Genomic DNA, 16,050 nt, shown 5'->3' on the forward strand with positions numbered 1-16,050 from the left:
ACAAATGTGTTTCTTTCTCTCTCTTTCAGGTGTTGTGCATGATTACCGCTCCCGTCACGATGATTCTGTCGTCTAAGCAGGATGCCTCATTCGCGTTTGCCTCGCTGGCCATCATCTTCTCCGTCTACATCACTCTAGTTGTGCTCTTCGTCCCCAAGGTAATGCAGATAATAATTATATCAATACAAGAATGCATGCTAATGTTAAAAGTATTACAGTGATTAATATTAATTGTAGAAGGAGTGATCAAAGTTAATTTGTGACATATGCATCTCTGGTAATGGCCTGTCCATGAAATTTTATAGCGTGCTGAATGGTAATGCTATGGAGATGTGCTATAAACAGTGTCATTGGAGGGTAAAGCTGTTATTAGATGTCTCAGGGGAATATGATGCTCTACTGGAAAAAGAGAAGAAGAAACTCTGCCTCTTTCATGTCTAAACCCTTACCTAACCTAACACCCAATAAGAGCAGTTATATTCACACAGGAAGCCATCATTCTTTTCTGTATGTACAGTATATGTTCAGGTGTGTTTGTACCATTGCTGTATGCAACATGTATGCTGTACACAGTATGCAGATTGAATAGAGACATTATAAGCATGAGACGAATGGGAGAAATTATAATGCCAAATATTTTAGAAGTTCCGTCTTACAGTTAAAAGAGCTAGTCACCTTGTTGATAGAGACCTCATCTGTCAGCTTACTCGAGAATGCATATGCGCATTAGTAATCAGTTGTTACCCATTCAAATAGATAGGAGATGTGACTAGAAAATGTATATATTCCATCAATTAGTATTCCATTCCAAACATGTATCTTATTTTGTATCAGGTATTAAATTATGCTTTCTGTACTGGTAAACTCAATGTGGTGTGTGTGTTTATGTGTTTTTCTATAGATGCGGAGGCTTATCACCCGTGGCGAGTGGCAGTCAGACCAGCAGGAAACCATGAAGACCGGCTCATCCACCAACAACAATGATGAAGAGAAGTCTCGCCAGCTGGAGAGAGAGAACAAAGAGCTGCAGAAGATCATCCAGGAGGTACCGTGACACTTTCAATTTCTTAAACGCTACTGTACGTTTGGGATGTCTGAAACGATGGCAGATGGTTGCGTTTACTTACATTTTCCTTTTCTCAGTGGTTTTCAAACCTGCTAGATATTTTCAGTATGTTTAGTCCCAAACAGAATCTATAGCTCATACCACTCGTTTAGAACAAATCCCTCACCTTCCTTCATGATACTTCAAATAAGGCAGCTTGTTGTAGAAAGATGCTTTTACACTTCTAAGCGATCGCACTAAAATGGAGAAACCCGAGCCATATCTGTCTGGATCCTGCCACAAGAGTCTGCTTTGTTTTGAGTCTTTTGAGTTTTCTCACCCTTCAGGGAACTTTGACTTTGTTGTTTTTCTATATAAATGAACCTTTGTTGATATTTGTGATTTAGTCCTCGCCCCTTCTCTAACCCTGAAAATATATAGGGACCAGAATATCATGAAGACTTTTGAGTGTGCTCTTTTGACATGAGCCAGTAAGCAACCACCTGCCAGAGCCCTGGCAACCACCCAGAACACCCTAGAAACCACATACTGTAGCAATACGCTAACAACCACTCAAAACAACTTAGCAGCCGCACTGAAATGCCTTTGCAAACACCCATGCATTGTGGCAGGGACATTCCATGGAAATGTTAACAATACCAAGTTTTTAGCAAAGCTAAAACCCTGTTTAAATTGTTTATTTATGCCTTTTTGTTACTGTATTAAAGAGTAAGACTTTGCAATAAGGTTCCATTTCTAAACATTAACATTTTTGTAAAGTGTTACCGAAATTGTATTGCTTATTCAATGAGGTGTGCACCATTTCTGTGCATATTTCACATACTTCATTGAAGTTTCCATTCGTTTACATTAATTAATGCATTTGGTATCATGAAAAATGTATATATTTTACAGCATTTATTAATCTTTGTTAATGTTAGTAAATAAAAATACAATTGTTCATTGTTAGTTTCTTGTTAGTTCATAGTGCATTAACTAATGTTAACATATACAACATTTGATGTAAAAATGCATTGCTATATGCTGAAATTCATTATCCAAGATTAATGCAGTAAACCTATTGTTCATTGTTAGTTCATTGTAAAGCAGTTCAATGGAAAGGAGGAGGCGAGAACCGGCTTGACAATATAAATAATAGTTTAATGAAAAACTTAAACCAAAAGACACAAACACACACATATGACGGACAGCTGCCCAGATTAGCCTGATAAGGGGCCGGGTGTGAAAATCACAACCTGCCCTCTGCCCTGTCATATTCATGTAAACTAATGTTAACAAATTTTTGACCAATGATTTACCAAGTATTGAATATTTGTAATCTGAGTACATAATCCAGATTACATGTAGTCCATTACTACCCAATTATGTTCATGGTTTCAAAAGAGGGGTCAAAGGGCACTTTATTTTCAATTTATGCTACCAGTAAACAGTTTCCAGAAAGACAAGGAAATGTCTAAGAAATAGATAAACAGCACAACTTTTTGAATTCATAAGTGACGCATTTATGAAGTCACTGCATCTCAGTGTTGTCACGTTAGTAATGTTTAAGAGGCCAAGAAAAATGGGGAAAAACTTTTAATAGTCTGGATTCTGTTTGCAGGATTTTAGAATTTTACATACAAATTGTTTGAGAAACTAGTACTTTCTCTGACAAATTACATTTCTCGTTTTGACAGTAAATGTCCTGCCCATTATGCTGGAATTGTCCCGCAGTGACATTTGCATGAGCAAGCACCATTCACATTTTATTCAGAATGTGTCAAAATCTAGTTTTGCAAGTTGTTTCGTTTTCTCTCACCAACAGAAAGAGGAGCGTGTTTCAGAGCTTAGAAATCAGCTGTCAGAGAGACAAGCCCTCCGCTCCCGGAGACGCCCGTCCTCCTCCAATAAGAACCACAGCTCTCCTCCTCTCCCAACTTCTCAGAACGATCCCAAATCTCTCCTTCCTCCACCAGGTTACCCCCTTCCTGCTTCAGATAACCACTCCCTCCCTCCCACCTTCTCTAACTCCTCCAACCTTTACCAGCATGACAGCAAGATCAACCGCAACAATTGTAACCCCAGCCGACTGCAGCTCCTCTATAAGTGAGCCCAGACACAGAGGAGACACAAAGTGGAAATTCAAGTAGGACTATGGCAAAGTAAAAAGTGGAGAAGCTACCTTGAGTTGCCATCCAAGTTCCCTATTTCCACCCAACAGACTACTTTTGTTTCTTTGTTTCTTTCTTTCTTTTGTTTCCTACATGCTTCACATGTGGTTTTATTGACAAGGAGTCTTGAGAATCTGGTGTTGATTGAATCATAGATTTGTCACCATATTTGAAAGCCACACATGCCGTGATAACACTACATTGTTCAAATGACTAATCCTCAGCTGTTTTTGCCTCTGAAAATTGTGTATGAAGAATGACTTGCTAAAAACACATCCTTACAGAAGTATCTTGGTTAATAGTGGATTACACAAAGGGGCCATTCACACAGGATATGCTGTTGTACGCTGCTGAAAAGACCAGCATTGATGGCCACCAGCTTATTTTGAGTTTTGTGTGCTGGTCCCCCGCATTGAATCCTGGTGTGCTGGTGTCCCCACCAGGCTTTTAAACCAGCTTAACTAGATTCATCAGAAGACCATGCTGGTAAATAAGCATCACCATCAAGGTTTAGCTGGTGAAAAGCATGGCTATGCTGGTCCACCAGCTAAACCAGAACCAAAACAGCACTAACCAGCATAAACCAGCCTAGACCAGCACTGGAATTCCAGTGGACTGACTTTCAAGGCAAGTCAGTCCACTCAGCGGCCATCTATACAAGCAACATAAAAGTTCAGCACTAATCTACTTGAATGGGGAAAGACCAAAATCTCTAAAACAGTTGATCAAGATTACAATCAAAAACATGTTTCAAATCAGCAGTTAAATCTGACCACAATGGTATCATAAAATGTGCTTCTTTAGCATAGATCATGCAAAAAAAAAGATTTTTAAGGCTGGTCCAGCTAATGTGCATTTTTAGTTGAGTGACTGGTGATGTCTGTATCTAAGATGATTGACACTTTTACCCATAGGGCGGGGCTTACTTTTCTACATCTGCCATATTGGTGTTCCGGTTTCTCACATTTACTTTAATACAAGTGGTCCATTTAGCTTGGGCTAAACAGTCTTTGACTGGGGGCAGTAGTTTGAATTTAAGTAAGCAAAGACCGATTTCAGCAGCAGAAATTTCGACATACTGTTGGCAAATTGAAAGTGTGATCAATCTCAAGTCACCATGTCAAATAAACATCCGCTGGTGTTAAACACAAAAGCGTGTCCTGTGTGAAAAGCTCCTAAATGATCCCACCGTGGTTTTTTAGATTATATTTCATTCATATTTCATTGCAATCCCTTTTCCCGTATTTCATAGATACCTAAGATCCTTTAATCAATATCTTTTATTTAGTTATTTTCAATATTTCCTACAGTTCAATAAATGATGTAGTAGTTTGTTGAAATAATCGCAAACTCAGAAACTGGTGTTTCTTCTTGTGATCAGAAGTGCTTCTGCAAAGCCCTGTACTGGACAAAAACGATGTGCAGCGGCAAGAGAGATTGACTGCAAATTCACACTCTTGCACAGTTGGTGCAGTATCAATCATGGTGCAATGATCCTGTGATATCATGTGCAACCATAAAATATTGTGCAATATTGTAAACAGTCTGGTCCTGGTAAAACTCCCATTCATTTTCTCCATAGGGGAATTGATTGTTAATGGCAACATATAAACCTTTAAAGACAGACCATGAGCTCTGAGGTTGTTAATTGATGGTATATGCTACTAGAAAAATACTTCTGGAATCAAGGCAATTGAAAAGCCGGTGGTCACTGTTGCGTTCTATAGCATGGTTGCCTTTGAGTCGGTGTGGTATTTTTGATAACATCTAGGACTTTTTTACTTTAATAATATTTTTTGGTTAGTGCTTTTATCCAGTGCTACTTGCAGTGCATTCAAAGTTTACATTTTATCCATTTGAATGTTCCCTGGATATCAAAGCCATGACCTTGCCGTTGCTGGCCTCATGCTCTACAAATTGAACTTGTTACAGGAAATACTATTTTCTTTCTTTTATGTATATCCTCATTATCATATGGATAATACACATTTTGCAACCTCATGATCTCATAAACATAAATCTCCCTTACATACAGATGACAGTATGGTTTGTTTATTCCCACAGGGGAAACAGTTTGTCACCATGTTAAGTTACAGGGACAGTCCCACTGGTGCAATCTGTGGTAAGTGGCTTGCTCAAGGTCATAATGGTGATAGCTCATGGATCGCTCTTGTGGGTTCAAATCTAACCCCTTGGCTACTTTCGTATATTGGTTTGGCTATAGGCAGCTTTTTTTCTCCCAGAGCATGCTGTGATAACATATTAACAGTCACTGAGCTCTTGAAGCTTTTTGAAGTCTTTGCACAGAGGCTCTTTATTTCATCACAGATTTTGAGGGCTTTTGTTTTTATTAGATCCTTTCTGTAGCTGCAAGCTTTAGATTCAATCTCACAGCATCACAATTCAGTTTGCTTCTGAGTGGCAGCTGCTATTGGATGCGACACTTCAAGGATATCTGATACTTTGCAATGCAAATACCATTAAAAGTGTATCGGGCAGCTATTTGTTGGGTGCAATGACCAAGGTATTTGAAAAATACTTAATTAACACACATATATTCACACTCACATCAGCTGTTTTATTTAGTCATCACTCAACATTTCCTTTTGTTGCAAAGGTTTGATTACTTAAAAAACAAAACTTTAAAGTACAGTTCTCAACCTCCTTAACTGTAATGCCAACTTCCTCTGGATGACTGTGTTCAATTTTAGTTTGACCTTCTGAAAGGGATTGTTCTCCTGAAATTAGAAATTATGTCATAATTTACTCACCCTCGTGTTTTTTGAACCATGTATATCTTTCTTCTATGGAACATAAAATGAGATATTAGGCAGTATGATATAGCCTCAGTCACATTCACTTTAATTGCATTTTTTTCTCTGACACAATGAAAGTGAGAAGTGACTGAGGCTAATATTCTGTTTAACATCTCATTTTGTGTTCAACAGATGGAAGAAATAAAGTGATTAGGGTTTGGAACAATATGAGGGTGAGTAAATGATGACAGTATTAAAACATTTTATATACTATATATTTTATTTTATTATATAAATTATTATGAAATATAGATACTATATATATATATATATAGAATTAGACCTGCACAATGTTCAGGAGGAATTTTGGAACATTCTTCCTTACAGAACTGCTTCAGCTCAGCCATTTTCTTGTATCTGGTGTGAACGGCTCTCTTGAGGTCATTCCACAGCATCTCTATTGGGTTAATGTCTTTGCTTTGACTGAGTCACTCCATCAGGTGGATTTTCTTTTTTAAAGCCATTCTGCTGAGGATTTACTTTGATGTTTTGGGTCATTGTCCTGCTGCATCACCCATCATCTACTGAGCTACAGCTGACACACAGCCACCCTGATATTATCCTGTAGGGATGCTATTTTAGGTGTGCCCTTTGAGTCATTTTGGCTGAACGGCTACTTCTAGGGAGAGTAGTCACAGTACTAAATCGTCTCCATTTAAAGAAGAATTATCTTAACTGTATACCCCATTGAGAGTAATAACCACTAATCATGACCACGAGGAGATTACCCCCTAGCAACCGGGCCAATTTGGTTGCTACGGAGACATGGCTGAGTCACTCAGCACACCCTGGATTCGAACTCGCAACTCCAGGGGTGGTAGTCAGCGTCTTTACTCACTGAGCTACCCAGGCCACCATGTGTTATTATTTAAAACAGTTAGTTAGTTTATTAGTTTGTTTATTATTGTAACTTAGATGAAGATCAAACCAGATTTTAAGACAAATGTATACAGAAATGCAAGTAATTCCACAAGTTCACAAGTTCACATACATAGTCTTGCCATGTGGGGGTCTTGTTTTTTGCTTCTCTGTTTCAGATGGACTGTTGGACTCTTACCCGACTCATTTTGTTCATTGCAATGTCAAATACTGCCTCTCATTTTTAGTGACAGGATGTACAGAAAATACCCCAGGCACCTTGAAAGTATCATTTGTCTATTCATAAGTGCTTGTGACATTAGCTCACTGCTCATTATTTTAGGGAAGTGATTATTACCTCATAATATTGTAAAGTAACTACTGGTTCTCCGAAACGAAATAAACAGGCTATGTTTGGAATAGCATACTACCATATTACTCTGATAATTTCTGCAGTGTGTAGTATGTATACATTGCATAATATGCATAGTAGGCCTACTGTGCAGAGTTCTGTATCACAAAATGCAGAACACTCGACTTGACCTTATTTTGCCACAATTTTCAACTTTTTCTTAACATATTGTCAGACATCACATTTTTAAACAAATGTTGTATACTGTGCAGTATTCAGTAAGCAGTATGCTAGTATTACATTCTGAACATAGAGATTGAAGTACACTATGATGTCAGATTTTATGTGTTATAAGCACTTGTGATTGATTCAATGGTGCTCTGGTGATTAACAGAAAAGCTGATATAAGATGACTTCCTGTGGGTGTTATAAACACAAATACAAACACCACCATGGAATACTGTAATAAGATTTTACTGTCAAATGGTGGTGCGAAATAACCATAGTGATGTTAATGCAATGATATGCACAATTGTTGATTGTGTAAATGCTAAATGTACATGATAAATGTATTCTCTTGCACATAAAGTATGAAGTATATTCAGTCAAAGGTATTCGTATGTGGTATTAAAAATATATTTGTATTTGTACTATGATAGATTCTGTAAACACAATTGAACTGGTGTCGGTGGTGAAATAAAGACCATTTTTTTGCTACAATAATTTTTTTAAACTTCATCTTAGTCTTCGTGTGTGTGTGTGTGTGTGTGTGTGTGTGTGTGTGTGTGTGTGTGTGTGTGTGTGTGTGTGTGTGTGTGTGTGTGTGTGTGTGTGTGTGTGTGTGTGTGTGTGTTAAAAGAAAAATATTGATTTCTACATTCTTAAATTTGGGTTACTTTTTTACCTGTCCATTTTTACTCATCTTAGTCGTGTCTCTCAGACACAGAGTAATGTTTACTTGTACACAGTTGGAGATGTTTGGCAAAATGTTTGCCTCAGTCAACATTCACTTTCATTATGTGGAAAAAATGTGTAATTAATATTAATAGCGACTGAGGCTGTACCATTCTGCATAACATCTCCTTTTACCCACTGATTTTCCTCCCTACTTTAGATCATTTATGACAATGTAACCACAAAAAAGCCCAGGTTATATAAGGGGCATGGTGGTGCCTGTAGGCGAGTTTCCCCTACACAGAAACCACACTCTATCAGAGGAATGAATGCAACCTTATTTGTGTGTGTGTGGTATTTTTGCTAAAGTGTGTAATTCCTGCACAGCTAACGTCACCAAACGTTATTGTAAAAATAATCAAACAGATTCCAGAAAACATACAGAAACTCAGTTCATTGGTCTAACCAATGTGGCTTTGTCTGACTGGACGGCCACACAAACAAACACAGAAATGTTTTGAAAGAACCACAAAACCACAGTGCTTATAGGTGAAATCAACCAACAACTAACTGACTTATCCTCGTAGGACCCCGCGTCCACATGCGTGGATGTTGTATTTTGGCTTCTCAATACACAGCACATAATTACATTTCATTTAAACTGACTGCTCTTGGTTCAGGAGACTTTGTGCTGTCAGTAAATGGTTCAAATATAAAGAGTCATGTGACAAAACAGCAGGGCGGCAATTGCGGATGAGTTGATATTTGGTAAAAACGCCAACAAAACTACATCTGTTAAGAAACCTAATTAAGTTTTTACATTGAAACCTGTTTGAGACCAAAGATTTGAGTCTCTAGTTTCATCCAATACCCCATTTTTTGTTTATGCTGTTAAACACGATGACCATGTATGTGGACTATAGACTACTTTTCCTTAAAATATTATATATTCACTGTGCGAAAGCTGGATAACGTTGCTTTCAGAGGCTTTATATGGAGTTAGGATGAAAATAAGGTGCATTTCAAACTGTTCTGAGACCAGTACAGACAGACAGAATACTGGAGTTTAAGTCATTCACTAAATAGGGAGCAAGGGAGCATCCTATATCTTTCTATGCAGCTAAGTGCATTCACTCCAAATTTCCTATTTAAAGTTATTTTCAGGCTGCAGATGATGTTTGGCAGACGGGACAATGATAATCAGTATGTAGTTTCAGAATTTATAATGTTTAATTTTATTTTAACATGGTTGGCAGTGATTGGATGATGCTGGCCATTACTTTACATCAGAAATGATCATAATTAATTCTGATTCAATGTCTGTAACGTATCAAAAACATGAATGACCAACACTCCTGGAAACTAATCGTTGGCCATTTTTATCTCCGGCAGGGATTTTTAATTTTTTGATCCCAAGGACCCCCTGATATGATGATCCTCCTCCAAAGGACCCCTTTTATAAAATATAAAAGCTAATATTTATTTTCATTACTGTATACTGCATGTGACAATAATGAAAACAAGCTGTTTCCAAAAAAAAGGTAAGTGTACCCTTTATGCCCACTTTCAATTAAAAAAACAAAAACAACAAAATTTTTCTTTTTGTTTTGATTTTTATTTAAGTGAACTTTTTGTCACTTGAGTGTCAGTTTCATTACAATCAGCCAATCACAATAAGGGAAATTAATTTAGTCAACTTGTTAACTTTTACAGCCCACAAATTACAGTTTGTAATTATTATATTTTTTTCTCTATATAAAATGTTTTGCATTCCAGTCTGAAAACCCCTGAACTTGGACATGAAGTGATCCAGGACTGTTATGTGACACCTCAGCTGCATTTTTGAATTGTTAAATTCAAGATATAACCACCAAATACCTTAGTTTTAAAGTTCCTTTGTACTAATATATATATATATATTACAATGAGCAGATTTATTACAATTTTTGTTTTTTAAAAAGGTGGGATTTGCAGTGAAAACTTATTGTAAACTGAGCATCAAGATTTAATTCAATTGTTTTCAAATGAAAGTGCAGTTTCATTACAGTAGCAGTGCATAGTGGTTTGATATGACATTCAATAAATACATAAATACATTAAATAAATATATAAAATAAATATTGAGATTATTTCAAGTTCATTATATAAATTCCATCAATCCATAATTCATAGACATACGGCAGCCTTACTACTAATTCTAATCACATATAGTTATTAATAACTTACTAGACTGAAAAGTTCAAAAAAAATCTGGCAGCTGTGGTTGCCAGCATAATTATGTAAAAAAAATACAGTTAAATGTAAACCACTTTACAGAACAACCTGTACATTTTACAGTTTAAACTGTTGTAATTTAAACACTGGCACTGTAAAAAACAATTTAAAATTCTGTTAAATTTACAGTAAAAAATATTCATAAACATGCCTTCTTAAACTGTAAAAATCTGTTGTTTACTTTAAAAGGTATTTGTTAATTACATAGTAATTACTGAAGAACACATGATGACATGAAGGTAGTACAGTAGTGTCTCTTCCAGGAGCAATGACCAGTAAACATAGAGACACTGCTCAGTGTCACTCACAAACACTAAACACCATCATGGTAACACATATGAGATTTAAATAATGCAGTAAACTTTAACTAAACTACATCAAATATAACACAGAACACCCCAGTGTACATAACTGATATTAAAAATATGATGAAAACATAACTATTCCCATAAAATATTGTGAAACGTAATGGGTCACGCAGGGAATTGTGGGAATGCCGATTACTGTTTTTTACTATAATTTTAACAATAGTTGACTGTAAAAAAGTACATGTACTCTCTTGTTCTTTTTACCATTAATTATACAGGAAAATCTTACTTTTTACATTTAAATAATTTAATTTTTACATAATTTTATTGTAAAAACTACTGTATTGACTTTTAAAATATATTAAAACATTTTACTGTATATTTTACAGTTGATATTTGTTAATAAATTAACATTTAATTTCTGTAGCATTTTTACAATATTTTACTGTTAATATTACTGACATTTTTTACAGTGTACGTCTCTTAATCCAGGTAAAACCAGCAAATTCTTCGCTGGTTTTCTCTGTTTTTTCCCCAATAGGAACACCCTTCATTTCTTGTGTTGTTGACATTAATATCCCCATTGCTATCCTCCCCATAGGTTGCCATTTCTTTAGTATGCTTTAACCTTTCCTCAAGTTTGGTTTCACAGTTCATATTGCAAAAGCGCCAAAGTAGGTCTTGCCATGCTCAGTTTCGATGTGGGGTAAGAGATCTTCCTTCATTGTAGTGTTTAAACGGTCATTGCTCTTCAAACGAAATGCAGCACCAAGATATATTGTGTTGTACAACAGATCGTCACTGTCAGGCATCTGGACACAGACAGATCGGACAGCGCTGAAAAGTGCTTTGTAGCTTCCATACGAGTCAGAATAGCGCAAAACTGTGTGGCTCAAATGCACAATTTGGTCCTCAGGGTCAGGATCATACTTGCACTGGATGTTGAAAAACACTTGACTATAGACGAAGTATAAGCCATCATGAGGAATGATGATCTCATTATTCACTACTTTCAGGCCACCTGCAGAGAAAGCCTGGTCCTGGTTGTCTTTCCACTGCAGATTAGGCTTTCCAGTGTTGCTGTGTGCACCTAGAAACGAATCCAAATAATAAGTTCTAGGTGAATGTCTGATCTCCATTGTAGAAGTGAAACAAAAATCAGACATGTATTCTACCAGGTATTATGAACTTTTGAATACACAACCAAATCATTCAAAATAAATTGTATTTTAAATGAAGACATAGGTATTTGGACACACAAGTCACACTTTTAAATGTACGAGTGCCATTGCATTAGATCATTTTGAATGATTCAAAATATTAAAGTGGACCACCAAGTGGACACCTGTGCGAACTTGAGAGGAACTGTCTTTGCATCCACTAAAAATCACTTTAGGACCAGAAGTAATAAATGCAAAAATGTCTACGAAAAATGTATTTATGGTAACACTTTGCAGTAATGTTAACTTTAAGAGTTTATTGAAGGGTTAATTAATTAATCATTGATGTACCACTATAGCAATATAAATGAAAAGTTTAACTGTCATGCAATACTTGTCAAATAGTGAGCCAATTTACCTCCCATGTTATAAATGCTTAATAACACTTATTCAACATTAGTAACCTATGTACATAAAGATCAATATGAGTTAATGGTCATTAGCCTTTATTATATTATATATACTGCGATGATGAAGCATGAAGACCTGAAACGTGTTTTTGCAGAGGACTTAGGTAACTAGGACTTGGTAAATTGTGTCACCACTTAGAGTAGCACTATTCTTTTGACATCAATGTGCCAAGACATTTCAGTAATGAATAAACACAAAGCAGACTGGAGCAAAATTACATGATCCCTCCTTTTAATCTCACTATATTCTTGCTGCTTTGTGACATACATCATTAAAAGGGGCATTTTGTGTTTTTGATTATTAATATAAGTATGAATAAGTGTATTTATAACATGTATGTTAAAATACTCACTATTTGGTTTGTATGAAAGTTGCTTTTTTATTCCTGTTGTTATAACCGCTTATCAATGCATTGTAAATCACTTCTAAGTAATGAATTAACCCATTATAAACCCTTAACAAAGGAACATTCATTTGAAGTAAATCAGGAATTAGGGCATTTTATGTTATTGATTAATAGAAGTATGAGTAATTGTATTTATTAAGCATTTATAACATGTAAGTTAAAATGCTCACTTTTTGGTTTTTCATGAAAGTTGCCCTTTTTATTTATGTTGTTATAACCACATTTCAATGATTTATAAAGCATTTGTAAATGGCTTATTAGTCCTTAATGAGCCACTTTATAAGCCCTTAACAATGGTAACATTAATGAACTGACCACACATGGTCTGTAAGATCCTTTTAGTATTTAGTGCTGTACTTTCGTTGTTTTTTCCACAAATTATTAATTCATAAAATGTTTGAAATCAAGCTTACCGATTAGGTGGATGGCAGTCTTTGCAGTGATAGTGCCTTGACGTTGAGACGATCTCAATGCATGTCTAAGATCTGATGGAGAAAGGTAAAGATGACTTGAGTTAGATGACTTTTTCCACACATAACCAAATTAATTATTTTTAGAGAAGCAATGAGGATCTGAAACTAAGGGTCTGAACTCACAGTTTTCGCCATCCTGCTTGTCCGGTGACTAGAAAGAGAGCAGACAATCAGATATCATTTACACAGCTCATCTTGTACTGCTAATAAACAAATATGTGTCTGAAATGCAGTGGTCATTGTAGAGATTTAAATTAAATAACTTCCTTAAAGGGATAGGTCACCCCAAAAAATTACATTAAGACATTATTTACTTAACACAATGACTGTGTCTCGTTTGGAAGGATGCGTCCTCCGGAGGTCGTCTCGTTTCAGAAAAGCGTGTAGGACACTCCGAATGCAACTTTCTTTCACGGGAATTCGGAGGATGCATGATATGTACCCTTCATGGGCACTCACAACCCAAAATGACGCCAATTTGCCCGTAAACATGATGTTCAAACGCAAGTAATGTTAATTCCCAAGTTGAAGTACCTCAGTAGATGGGTGCAGAGTATATAATATGCATAATTATATTAATATATAATTAAAATAAAGTATTAGACTAAAAGTACACCTGTAAAATCTATTTTCTTTTCTCTCTACATCATTATAACTCTCCTAAATTTTACCTCATACATTCCCTTCCAAAGAGTTTCCTTCTCACTCAAAGCGCTCGAGCTTGTTAAAGAGTGGCGTGCTGTCATAGCAACCATGTTAAGTTCTGTTTCCGTTTGTCCTACGAAGACCATTTCGTTTAAACAAGACTTGTTTAAAGGAGAACACTCAGTATACTGGAGCCTTCAAAGGACGCATCCTACGTAGAATGCAGCCTTACAAACGAGACACAGCCATTGTTTCAAACCTGAATGACATTCATTCTTCCATAGAACACAAAAGGAGATGTTAGGCAGAATGTTATTCTCATTCACCATTTACTATCATTACACAAAATGAAAGTGAATGGTGACAGAATATTTAATTTAGATTTTTGGGTGAACTATCCCTTTAACGTTTATTATGAAGTGTATAAGGAACCAGCATTCTTACCTTGATAAATGTAAAGCAGACCGCAGCAGCAGCACAAAGGGCCACAGCCAGGAGGGTCCCACACATATACAAAGTACTTGACTTTGAAGAGCCATGCTTTTTCTTTGACTCTGTCACCTGTGGTAAGGGCAGATCCAAATCTTCAAGCTCTAACAATGTCTGATCCTCATGGCCCATTATTACTGTGCTTTGTCTTGTAGTCCTCCAAAAGCTCAAGCTAAACTATGTAAAAAATATACAAGTTTTAGACAGATGATACTTGTAAAAGATCTCGTAACGTCTCCTCAAATGCTTTGGTAGGTTGATTGTCACTGTTGTGTTCGCAGTAAGTGACCCTTCATTGAGATTTGCTCTTTTAAAGCAGGCAGCTACTGCAAAACAAGGGGAAACTCCAATGATGTCAGATGAGAGTGGAGAAAACTGTGAGAGGGGGAAACCATGAAAACTACAATCAGATACATATGCACTCACACACAAACACCCACCAACACTTAAACAGAATAAGAATCACTAAGGAAAATAGGCCCTCACTATAAGAGGTTTTGAGTGTGAAATCATGTATACATCTAAATATATATAAATACAAAGACAGACAGACAGGTTGAAAGATGGATATATGTCATGGGGTTTGCACAGCATCTCACCCTTCTCTGTGTCTTTTCCTCCTTTAATAAAAGATATTCAGAAAGTTCATACTGGGTTTTCTCTGGGTTTTTCTTCTTCTAAATTCTGCTCTCTGTTCTGTTTTTCCATACTCAATCCTAAAAATATCTCCTGCTGTACAAATGAAAGGTGAATTTAGCAATTTCCTCTTTTCGTTGTGTGATTATATCATTGCATTATTTAGAGTCCTAAGATAACTTGAGCGTTTGTCATTTTAACTTTCAAAGTGTTTACCTGGGATATCAGTAGAAATATTCCATCCTTTTATCTTCAGCAAGATCTTTCCACGCAGCTCTTGCAACATGTTTTGTCTGTTTTGGCTTTCAGTGTCCAAATTCTAATAGTTTAAAGATGTCTTGGTTTTTTTGCCTATAAGAAGTATTATGTTGACTGTTTTGTCATGACTAAAAATAAATAATGTCAAACATTATAAATGTTAAATATATTTAACATATATATAAAGAATACATTTCTATTTGATTCTTGTAAAGTACACATTTTGTATCAAGATGATAATAATTTATTAATTTGATTTATCTAAAGTGAATTACAAAATCATGTTCAAATGAATCAAGTGTAGGATTTTAACATAACGAAAAATGTATTTTGTCTATAATAACTTTATATTTTGTTGACTGTTGACATGACTATAAATTAAGAATCTCAAACATCTATTATAAATGTTAAATTAATGCACTCTCTGTTAAAATATAATATCATATAAGCAATATATTTCATATCATTTCATATAATTGGGGCTGCCTTAATAATGTGAGGTATTTCAACTATCCGATGTAAATGTTTTACATTATTATTTATTATATACTGTATATTATATTTATAATTATTTACGTTTAATTTGTACTTATTTATGATTACTGAATAAGTTTATTTGGGGGCCTTGTGCAGCAAATATGGATGCAAGCGATTCATTGCAATTCATTTGATGAGTTAATCAGCATATCATGTAATTTCTTCGATTGACAGCCCCTAACTATAATAGAATAGAATAGAATAAATGTCTATACTGTAAATGTACAAATACTGTATCAAGATAAACAACATGTTCA

General features: G+C 35.6%; 2 protein-coding genes across 2 annotated transcripts in view; one reads left to right on the forward strand and one right to left on the reverse strand.

The window, feature by feature from the left end:
* The window catches only part of LOC127619537 (gamma-aminobutyric acid type B receptor subunit 1-like), a 139,514-nt gene extending 132,483 nt beyond the window's left edge, over positions 1–7,031 (forward strand). The window contains exons 21-23 of the mRNA XM_052092386.1: positions 30–158; positions 902–1,045; positions 2,871–7,031. Of these exons, the coding sequence (XP_051948346.1) occupies positions 30–158; positions 902–1,045; positions 2,871–3,155 (558 nt within the window). The 3' untranslated portion in view covers positions 3,156–7,031. The remainder of the gene's footprint in view (positions 1–29; positions 159–901; positions 1,046–2,870) is intronic.
* Positions 7,032–11,275: 4,244 nt separating this feature from the next.
* On the reverse strand, positions 11,276–14,494 carry LOC127619666 (tumor necrosis factor-like). The gene is made up of 4 exons (XM_052092621.1): positions 14,318–14,494; positions 13,352–13,379; positions 13,169–13,240; positions 11,276–11,808 (listed from the first exon to the last, which is right to left on the reverse strand). Exons 1-4 carry the CDS (start codon positions 14,492–14,494, stop codon positions 11,372–11,374), a joined length of 714 nt encoding a protein of 237 aa, XP_051948581.1. The 3' UTR covers positions 11,276–11,371.
* Positions 14,495–16,050: the final 1,556 nt, after the last annotated feature.

Source organism: Xyrauchen texanus, chromosome 26 (assembly GCF_025860055.1).
Source record: "Xyrauchen texanus isolate HMW12.3.18 chromosome 26, RBS_HiC_50CHRs, whole genome shotgun sequence".
NCBI lineage: Eukaryota > Metazoa > Chordata > Actinopteri > Cypriniformes > Catostomidae > Xyrauchen > Xyrauchen texanus.

Bases quoted from the DNA above. Each gene is read 5' to 3' on its own strand.
- LOC127619666 (XM_052092621.1), bottom strand. From the start codon at position 14,494: ATGGGCCATGAGGATCAGACATTGTTAGAGCTTGAAGATTTGGATCTG. The intron at 13,380-14,317 runs GTAAGAATGCTG...CTCTCTTTCTAG, and splicing joins TCTGCTTTACATTTATCAAG to TCACCGGACAAGCAGGATGG. The intron at 11,809-13,168 runs GTAAGCTTGATT...ATTCGTTTCTAG, and splicing joins GACTGCCATCCACCTAATCG to GTGCACACAGCAACACTGGA.